This window comes from Bombus bifarius, unplaced genomic scaffold, assembly GCF_011952205.1.
Source record: "Bombus bifarius isolate JDL3187 unplaced genomic scaffold, Bbif_JDL3187 scf7180000008538_frag, whole genome shotgun sequence".
In the NCBI taxonomy this organism is placed as follows: Eukaryota; Metazoa; Arthropoda; class Insecta; order Hymenoptera; family Apidae; genus Bombus; species Bombus bifarius.
In genome coordinates, this window is record NW_022884715.1 from 10,982 (window position 1) to 21,979 (window position 10,998).

Below are 10,998 nucleotides of genomic sequence, written 5' to 3' on the forward strand. Positions count from 1 at the left end.
CTTAGACACACCCCAGTATAGTTTTCCTCTGTGGAATCATCGGGACGGGACGCGCATTCTTTGACGCGCTCCCGTCGACTAAAGAGTAACGTCTTTACGCTCAGCAATTATCGTTTACTCGTATCGAGTCAGACTTAGATTCAGCGAGAACGCCTATCTGTCATCCCGTTGACCGCGGATTCGTTATTGAACCTGAGATCACTGTCACTAGTGTCGCGGACGTCTCACCGCCGTGATAGATTGTCAAACCTGCGTTATTCATACTTGTGTCAATAAATCGTATCTTCGCTACACCGCAACGATGGCTACCTTCAATGAAGACTCCTCAAACACCGACAACCCTATCCCCACTGCTTCTCCGACATCAGAAGTGGGATCCGCACGGATTCAGGAGATGCAAGGACGGATCAACGCCATGGAAGAGCTAATTCGGACACTGACGCAAAGGCCGAGTACGGAGACGATGAGTGTAGCGCTACCCCGTTTCAACCCCGGGAACGCGGGCACCAGCCCAGCTTCGTGGTGCGCGGCTGTTAGTGCGGTTATGGACAAAGTGTCCCTACGAGACTACGAGTTATATATTGCTATAAGTCGTGCTTTAGAGGGTACCGCGGCAGAGTGGCTTACGCATGTCCCGGTCAACGGTCTTACTTGGACAAAGTTTAGGGAACTTTTTCTTGCTCGCTACGGAGGCACGGAGACGGCAACCTCGGTGCTAATCAGGGTGCTCGACGAATCACCTCTGGAGGACGAAACCGCTGGGACTTTCGGAAATCGCCTCCACTCCCTTCTGTCGGCGAAATGGGGAAATCTATCCAATGTCGAGCTGATCAACGCCATTATCCTTCTGCGACTGATCTGGTATGACCAGCGTTTCGAAAGAATAGCATTCGGGGACGATATTCGGACCCTAGAGCAATTCTAGAGGGAAATGAGAATCTTCTCTCACGCGAAGAAGAGGCCAGTACCTTCGCCAAATAATCCATCGGCGGAACCTGAAGCAAAACGACGCCACTCGTCGGCCCGCCTCCCGAGATGCCTTGACTGTGGCAAACCAGGACATAAACTCGCGGATTGTAGGACGAGGAAGCGTGAGCAACAGCAGAGGAGTTCACAACGCCAGGGAGGAAGGCGACCGGACGCATCGCCTCAGGTGGTTTGCTTTAAGTGTCAGGCGGAGGGCCATATCGCACCTGACTGCCCGCTACGACGGGACAAAAAGGCCAAGAATGAACGTGTATTCAACTGCTGCGCGGTGGAGTCCCCAGCTGGTACCCTAAGTCATCTGGGTGAGTCGTTCCCATTTTACTTCGATTCCGGAGCCGAGTGCTCATTAATTAGAGAGTCGGCTGCCTCGAAATTCTCCGGTAAGAGGACGACTGAGCTAGTAGTAATGCGAGGAATAGGAAACACCCGTGTTAAGAGTACGTCCCAGATCTTGTCCACGGTATGCATAAACGGTCTTACATTGGAGATAACCTTCCATGTTCTTGCCGATACTTATCTGAATTACGATATCATGGTTGGTCGCGAGATTTTAAGCCAGGGTTTCGACGTATACATTACACGAAATAGCGTCGATATTTGTAGAACAAAGGTGGTCAACACCTGTAGTAAAACCCCCGAAGACGAGATCGATATTAACGCGGCCGATACTGACGTGATCGGTAACGATAAAAGTCGGTTAATTTCTGTTCTCGAGAAATTCAAAGATTCATTCATTACGGGCTTCCCACGTGCCCGCGTAAGCACGGGGCAGTTAGAAATACGGTTAATCGATCCTAATGTCACCGTGCAAAGAAGTCCTTACAGACTTAGCGAAGAAGAGCGGAGGATAGTGCGTGAAAGAATAGACGAGTGGATCAAAGCGAAGATTGTAAGGCCTAGTAACCCACCGTTCGCGAACCCTATACTACTCGTGAAGAAAAAGGACGGTTCGGATAGACTGTGTGTAGACTTTCGAGCATTGAATAAAAATACGGTCGCGGACCGGTATCCCCTACCCCTTATCGCGGATCAAATCGCGAGATTGCAGAAGGCGAGATACTTCATTAGCCTAGACATGGCCAGCGGGTTCCACCAAATCCCCATTCATCCCAATTCGACGGAATATACGGCGTTCGTTACACCCGACGGGCAATACGAGTACGTAACTATGCCTTTCGGATTGAAAAATGCACCATCCGTTTTTCAGAGGGCCATTCTCAACGCCTTAGGCGACCTCGCGTATTCGTTCGTTGTTGTTTACTTGGACGACGTCCTAATTATCGCCGACTCAGTAGATCAAGCCCTAGAAAGGTTGAATACCGTATTAGATACCCTCGTGAAAGCCGGATTCTCCTTTAACTTTGCAAAATGTTCCTTTTTAAAGACATCGGTACTCTATTTGGGATATGTAATTCGTAACGGAGAAGTCCGTCCAAACCCGGGTAAAATACAAGCCTTGAGTTCTTTACCTGCACCGTCGACCGTCACACAACTCAGACAATTCATAGGTTTGGCCTCTTACTTCCGAAACTTCATTCCCAAATTCTCACAAGTAATGAAACCCCTGTACGCACTCACCTCGAGTAACAAGAATATACCTTGGACGGACCGGCACGAACAGATAAGACAAAAGGTAATTTCCGTCCTGACTGACGCGCCGGTGCTAATGATATTTGACCCCAATTACCCAATAGAACTACATACGGATGCTAGCTCGGAAGGATATGGGGCCATTTTAATGCACAGGGTTGAAGGTAAAAATCGAGTAGTGGAATATTACAGCAAAAGAACTAGCCCTGCAGAATCTAGGTATCATTCCTACGAATTGGAAACGCTAGCAGTTGTAAACGCCGTCAAGCACTACCGTCATTACTTACACGGACGAGAATTTCTTGTTGTCACCGACTGCAACTCCCTGAAAGCATCCCGCAATAAGGTACACTTGAACGACAGGGTTTACAGGTGGTGGGCTTACCTGCAAACTTTTACGTTTGACATTATGTACCGGGAGGGTAAACGAATGACCCACGTAGATTTCTTTTCGCGAAATCCCGTAGACTTAGATCTCGGTACGTTCAGCAAAATTGCAGAGAAAGAAATTAACCTAACCGAAATCTCCGACGATTGGCTACTAGCGGAACAACGTCGCGACCCACAAATTTCTGAGATCGTCAATAAATTACAGAACGAAGAGCTCGCGGAAGACGTCGCGAATACGTATGAGTTACGGTCCAGCACTCTTCATCGTAAAATACAGAGAAAAGGTAGGACTCTCTGCCTGCCCATCGTGCCGAGAGGGTTTAGGTGGTCTGTTATTAACCATGTGCACCAGTCCATTATGCACTTAGGTTGGGATAAAACGCTTGAGAAACTGTACGAGTATTATTGGTTCGAAGGAATGGCGAAGTATGTTCGCAAATTCGTAGAGAACTGTCATGCTTGTCGAGTTTCAAAGGCAAGTTCGGGTCGAGTACAAGCCGAATTACACCCCATACCTAAGACCAGCATACCTTGGCACACGGTTCATATGGACATAACGGGCAAACTAAGCGGAAGGAATACGTCATTGTGTTGGTCGACGCCTTCACCAAGTTCGTATACTTGCATCATACCCGTAAGATAGACTCCATTAACACCATTAAAGCGCTTAAGTCCGCTATATTTTTGTTCGGCAGTCCCTGCCGGGTAATAGCGGATCAGGGAAGATGTTTTACGGGCAAAGAATTTCGAGACTTTTGTCAAGATAAATACATTAAACTCCATTTAATTGCGACCGGAGCTAGTAGGGCCAACGGACAGGTAGAGCGTGTTATGAGTACGCTAAAAAACATGTTCACAACAATAGAAACCACTGGGCGGTCCTGGCAAGACGCGATCGGGGAAATACAACTGGCCTTAAATTGTACCACCAACCGCGTGACTAAGTCAAGCCCGTTGGAACTACTAATCGGTAGAACAGCGAGACCCTACGGCTTATCCCTACCCGACAATATCGAAGAAAGAGAAGTAAATATCTCCCATGTAAGACAGCAGGCGATAAAGAATATAGAAGCAAGCGCCAAATACGATAAAGATAAGTTCGATGAAAACAAAGCTAAAATAACTAGGTTCAACCTTGGCGATTTCGTGTTACGCAAAAACGAGGAAAGGAACCAGACGAAGTTAGATCCGAAATTCAGGGGTCCGTTCGAGATAGCAGAGATTTTGGAAGGAGATAGGTATACCTTAAAAACTCTAGACGGAAAACGATCATATAAGGACAGACACGACAGACTGAGAAAGATGCCGGAAGGCTGCGTCCCTGCTGAGTTGGACGTCTGCGGTGATGACGACGACGGTGATAATATCGATGCAAGTACACCGACCTCAGAGGATCACTAACACTGCGTTGTAGTTGTAGTATATATCCACAGTGACGTTTTGCATATACGCAATATATCCACTGTGATGTCTCATATATCTGTAATATATCCACAGTGACGTTTTGCACATACACAATATATCCACTGTGATGTCTCATATATCTGTAATATATCCACAGTGACGTTTTGCACATACGCAATATATCCACTGTGATGTCTCATATATCTGTAATATATCCACAGTGACGTTTTGCACATACGCAATATATCCACTGTGATGTCTCATACATCTGTAATATATCCACAGTGACGTTTTGCACATACGTAATATATCCACTGTGATGCCTCATACATCTGTAACATACCCACAGTGATACACCCAACGCAGTAACATGATCCAACAAACTGAGACTCTTCGGTGTACGAAATCGAAATGATCTGCCGTGTCATTACGGTCTGACTGGTAACTCACAGAACGCAACTAGCTCTTTAAACACAAATTATAGCGCTACTAATTCGAGCCCTCTTTCATTTCCTTGCATGTCAAACCGCCGAACAAAACCTCGTTGTTGAAATGGACCCTTGACTTTCTTGGACACTTAGTTAAATTGTAAATAATGTCAGTTGCATCGAAGCTAATGTAAGAAAACACGATATTTTAGCCACACACGAGGACGTGTGATAGTCAGGATGGCCGTGTCGGAGATGAAAGGACACCGGAACCTTCGGATAGCCCTGCAACATTGCAATCTAAAGTCTACTATAACTGTAACTAAACTATTGTAGTTATTCAATCCGATTGTAATTGTTCGAGATTAGTGACGGTGAGCTTTGGCTCGAGGCGACAGTCTGTCGCCCAACGTAGCCGCGGTCAAGGGATGAACGCTTTGCCCAACAAACATATGGAATAATTCTATAGCTCTCCTTAAAAGAAATATTCGTGGCGACACGCGACAGTAAACATTCCAACGGTTTCTGTCCCGTGGCTCGCCACACGCAGACCCTATTCTTCGAGTAAGATGATTGCCAGATGTCGATGCGTCTCCGCAGTACATGTTCGGCTAGCCCGAGGGCCCGTAATAAATCTTAAGGTTTAGTTAACTAAAGTCCTTCAAACAGACAAACAGTCTTTGTCCCAACTACGGGAAGATAGGGGAGACATATTTTTCAACGAACGGCGTCTCCCACTAGCAACTTTCCCTCGAGGGCGGCTAGCATCTTTTTCTAACCACCGATATGGAGATTGACCAATTAGCAGCAACGTCAATTTCCCTTACTTCCTAAACGAAGGCTTTCCTGGACGAATCCGATGATCTCGTGTCCTTAGACACACCCCAGTATAGTTTTCCTCTGTGGAATCATCGGGACGGGACGCGCATTCTTTGACGCGCTCTCGTCGACTAAAGAGTAACGTCTTTACGCTCAGCAATTATCGTTTACGAGTCAGACTTAGATTCAGCGAGAACGCCTATCTGTCATCCCGTTGACCGCGGATTCGTTATTGAACCTGAGATCACTGTCACTAGTGTCGCGGACGTCTCACCGCCGTGATAGATTGTCAAACCTGCGTTATTCATACCTGTGTCAATAAATCGTATCTTCGCTACACCGCAACGATGGCTACCTTCAATGAAGACTCCTCAAACACCGACAACCCTATCCCCACTGCTTCTCCGACATATATATATATATGTCGGGTTTACATTAGAATTAGGGTTAGGGGCGTGAAGCGAATCTTCGTTTGGATTACACGTCGTCGTTATGCAATAGAGCATTGGCTAGTGCAAGTACGATTACCATAGAACCGGACAAGTAACCGTGGTAATTAGATACTCGAGAAACTAATGACAATGATCCTAGGTTCAATAACGAATCCGCGGACAACGGGACGGTAGTCGTACGCACTCGCAAAAATCTAAGTCGGATTCTGTGTTAATATTCGCTGACCGTAAGGCGTTAATCTTTTTGTCGATGAGACCGCAAGAGAGAATGACTTTCCGTCCCGGTGATACCTCAGAGGAAAACCATGACGGGGTGTGTCTAAGGACACGAGGTCATCGGATTCGTCGGGGATATCCTACGTTCGGAAAGTAAGGGAAATTGACGTTGCTGCTAATTGGCCAATCTCCATATCGGTAGTTAGAAAAGGATGCTAGCCGCCCTTGCGGGAAGGTTGCTAGTGGGAGACGTCGTTCGTGGAAAAATAGGTCTCTCCTGTCTTCTTGTAACTGGGACAAAGACTGTGTATCTGTTGAAGGATTTTAGGTAACTAGATATTAGTGTTTATAACGGTCCTCGGGCTAGCCGATCACGTACTGCGGAGACGCGTCGGCATCTGGTAAACATCCTGCCCGGAGAATAGGATCTGCGTGTGGCGAGCTACGGGACAGAAACCGTTGCAATGTTTACTGTCACGTGTCGCTACAAATCTTTCTTAAAAGGAGAGCTATAGGGTTACTCAATGCCTTTGTTAGATGGAGAGTTCGTCCCGTTGACCGCGGCTACGTTCGGCGACTAATTGTCGCCTTGAGCCCAAGCTCATTGTCACAAGTCTCAAACAAGTACAATTGGGTAGAATGACGGCAAATCGTTTAATTACAACTGTAGATTTTAATTACAATGTTTTTATGGATTTTCCCGAGGTTTCAGAGGGAAGGCACCGGTGTTCTCTTATCTCCGACATATATATAAAACACTATATTTTGTAAATATCTATATAGTAAAATAGTCCGTCCACTATCTTGGTCGCTAAGACCGCTTCGCTAACATCGAATTGTTTTGTTATAATGTCGGAATATTTCCTTGGTTTTCCAGTTTCTTGTTGCTGCCTTGACTGTTTCGGTAGTATCTGGTTCAGTATTCCATAAGTATTCACTTGAGATTGGTAGTAGGCTTCTTGTAACTGCGTTGGCTTTAATGTATATCTTCCGATGTGAGTAACGAGCTTCTTATTATTATCAATTTCTATTCCAAGATGGTTTACAACATTCTTCCCCTTTTTAGGTTATGATTGGTTACCTCGGTATTTATTACCTTCGATATCTTCATACCGTCGTATATTATGTTTTGCAAAGTTGGATCCGTAGCCAATTCTCGTGGAGTTCCTGCATGCACATTTCCTTTAAGGATGATTGGTTGCATACAAACCTCGTTAACTTGTAAGATACCTTTTCTTGTTTGCTAAGACCATTCCGTCGGTGTTGAATCGTTTGTTATAATGTCACTAATTTTTAACTTTCCAATTTTCTCACATCTTCTTGGTCATTCCAGTAGTATCGACTGCGATTCTTCGTACACATTTACTCCAATTTGGTAGTTGGTTTCTCATCACTGCGTTGACCCTTGTATAAACTTCTTCGATGTGAGTAGTAAATTATCGTTGTCACTCACTTAACCTATCTTAGTTATTTCTTAACTCTTCCTGCACTTATTAACTGATTTTATTTCTTCTTATTAAAGACCGCTGTGTCAACGCTGAGTTATTTCGTTATAATGTCATTAACTTTCTTGATTTTTTCGGTTTTATTTTCCATTAGCGAACTGTAAGTTTGTTGTCGAGCATCAATTATTGATTGTTGTGCTTCGTTTAGTTTAATTGAAATATAATTGTAAATTTTTAATAGTATTATTTTCTTCCATATATATTAAGGCAATTGAAGTTAGTTTATTTATTCGTTTCTGCTGACAGTCGTATACTATGTTCTACGGAGTGGGTCAACAGTTTGTTTCTGCGAAATTCCTGCATGTACGTTTTCTTCTATTATGATTAATTGTGCACTAGGTACTTTTAACTTTCACTGCTTTTAATTATTTTATTGAATTAACATATTGTGTATTTAAATGATGGTTAGAACATAATAATATTCCTTTTTCTTTTACGTTTCTACTATCTGCATGATTCGATAAGCACTGTCACACTTCCTTTGAGTTAGGCACAATATTGTTATAAACATTTAGTAATATTATGTTTTGTATTGAAACAATTGAAGTTAATTCTTCCATTTGTTTCAGTTGGCTGTCATACCTTGTGTTCTATGGATATGGACACATAACCTGACTTCGCATATACACTTCCTTCTACGATGAGTAATTGTTCACGAGGTACTTTCCACTTCCACTGTTTCGTAATTATTTTATTGAATGACACATTTTATAATTAATGGTTAGAACGCACATAATAATTTTCTTTTTCCTTTTAGGTTTGTACTACCTGCATGATTCGATAAGCAGTGTCACACTTCCTTTGGTTCAGGCACAATATTGTTATAAACATTTAGTAGTATTATGTTTTGTATCGGAACAATTAAAGTTAATTCCTACATTTGTTTCAGCTGGCCGTCGTAGATTATGTTCTACGGATATGGACACATAACCTGTCTTCGCACATACACTTCCTTCTACGATGAGTAATTGTTCACGAGGTATTTTCCACTTCCACTGTTTTGTAATTATTTTATTGAATTACACATTTTATATTTAAGTAATAGTTAGAGCACGCATAGTAATTTTCCTTTTTCCCTTTAGGTTACCACTATCTGCAGTATTCGACAAGCAGTGTTGTTCCATATACTACCGCACTCCGTTGTCTCTTGAAATCGTTCTTGTGGTCTGTTTCGATTGTGTTAGTTTTAACTTGTTCGAGTGGATTGTTCGTGGAATCCCTTTTACTTTAATCTTGACGTTTCGTGTGTGGATTCTGACAATAGTGCCTGGTTTATTGAAGTGTGTTAATATGCCTAGGTGTTTTATATATTTTATATCTAGTTGTATATAAGATATATTTTGTTTATTGTGGTTTTGTATGTCCATATTTGCTGTATATTAAATTGCTTGATATTTCCTGTTTGTTATAAAGGTGTGTATTCCTATCGTTCCATTCCTTTTTCCTTTCCTTTGAATTATTCATAAAGTTATTACGAGATTTGATTAAATTGTCGAATTGTAGGTTATCCTGATTGAATATAGTATTATGTCGTGATTTATTAATTAATTTGCGAGTCACTTTTGGTTAATTGGTTCTTCATAGTTTATCCTTAGTCGAATTATGAAATTATAGGTTATGTTGTACTCTTTATATTTACCATTTCGTTAGAGTACCTATTTTAACTTTATTATCTCTTATTTGCCCTCGTATACTAATTCTCTATATATGACTACATTTAATTAAACTTTTATTTAAACAATTTCCATTTTCGTTGTATCGTGTGTTCGTTTTGGATATTCGAATTGTCGCTCGCGTTATTTATATATTGCGTTTTTCCGTTTTTCGGTACGGCACGTGCGTAGCGCGGGACGTGACACCCCCCCTCTCGGGGTTCAAATTTCCGAAGGAAATTTGACTGATCGCATCCCTGAGCTCGTTCGGAGCGGATGTAGTGACTGTTGGTAGTTGCTTTACTATAATGGTCGGTGTGATTGATATTCCTTGTAATCCTGATAATATTGAATTCATCAATCGTTGGAACGTGTTGGTGCGTTTTTCAATATATCTGTTCCCTCCAGCGTCTCGCCTGGAAGATGAAATCTGTCTTGATTTTTCTGTATTAGTGCTTCAACGTTTCTTCTTTCTTCTATGTTTAAATGTTCCAGTCGCAACAATTCCATTATTTTGTCGAACCTTGTTTCTTTAGATACTGAAATATTGTTGCACGTAATATGAGAGAGCGAAGTGGGAATTATAAATTCTTTAATTACCATTGTAGGTATGGTAAATTCGTAATCCCTCAATGTGATATTAATTACTTTTAGATAACCCCGTCTCTTATGGTTTCTCACAACCGCGTTTCCGAAATAGACTCCCTTAATCTGTTCAATTTTGGGAATAAATCCCTCGTTTGCCTCCGGATTTGCAATATTTATTGTACGTGGTACCGAACTTCGTTTCAGCACAATTATTGTATCGAACGGGATGTAAATACTTCCCCATTTAATATGTTTTTGCTCGTAATGCAGACGAGCTTTGCATCCTGCAAAAATTCGGATCCTAAGATTCCGTTTTGATCGATCAGCAATGATTCATCAACTACATGAAAAGTAACTGAATGGCCCGCAACCTGTATTATTGTCTGCCCTAGTGTGACCAGATTCTTTGCCGAAATTCCTCGAAATTCAATTGATTCTTGCTCGTTGATGGTTGCTGAATCGGGTAAGGCAGGTTTCTTGATGATATTGATTTCTGATCCGGAGTCTAAAAGTAAATATGTTTTAGTTTTTAAATCTGGGGAGACTATTCGTGCAGTTGGAGTATTTGGGGAATCGTTTGGGTTTATATATTCGTTTCCCTTGCAAGCTACTAAACTTTGTAATATTGGCTTCATGACTTCCATGTATCCAATTACTATTTTCTTCCCTTTCTTCATTTTAGTTTTTATTTTACGCCAAGACGCAAGTTTACTGACACCGATCCAATTATCCAATTGCTTGCCAATAGCATTCAAAATACAAATTTTTGAAAGTACCGCAGCCATGTTAACCCAAAAATATTTTGTATATAGTATAGTGTGATACCATCTATATTTTCCTGGGGGAATCATAAGATCAGCACTACCTACTATGTTACCTACGTCAAATATTAGATGTAGTAACCAATAAAGTATTTTTAATCCAATTATAATCCAATGGCTAGCGTATTTATTCAAGTTTTTATATA

At 42.2% G+C, this 10,998-nt stretch overlaps 1 protein-coding gene and 1 long non-coding RNA gene across 2 annotated transcripts; both read left to right on the forward strand.

The window, feature by feature from the left end:
- Positions 1–394: 394 nt before the first annotated feature.
- LOC117213232 lies at positions 395–4,368 on the forward strand. The gene is made up of 3 exons (XM_033458597.1): positions 395–861; positions 1,081–2,298; positions 4,167–4,368. The coding sequence occupies exons 1-3, from the start codon at positions 395–397 to the stop codon at positions 4,366–4,368; spliced, it is 1,887 nt and encodes a 628-aa protein (XP_033314488.1).
- Positions 4,369–8,679: 4,311 nt separating this feature from the next.
- Positions 8,680–9,339, forward strand: LOC117213233. Its single transcript, XR_004488610.1, has 2 exons — positions 8,680–8,770; positions 8,874–9,339. It is a non-coding gene; the product is annotated as an uncharacterized LOC117213233 (long non-coding RNA).
- The last annotated feature ends 1,659 nt before the right edge of the window (positions 9,340–10,998 follow it).

Bases quoted from the DNA above. Each gene is read 5' to 3' on its own strand.
- LOC117213232 (XM_033458597.1), top strand. From the start codon at position 395: ATGCAAGGACGGATCAACGCCATGGAAGAGCTAATTCGGACACTGACG. The intron at 862-1,080 runs GTATGACCAGCG...CGCGGATTGTAG, and splicing joins ATCCTTCTGCGACTGATCTG to GACGAGGAAGCGTGAGCAAC. The intron at 2,299-4,166 runs GTTGAATACCGT...TCCGAAATTCAG, and splicing joins GTAGATCAAGCCCTAGAAAG to GGGTCCGTTCGAGATAGCAG.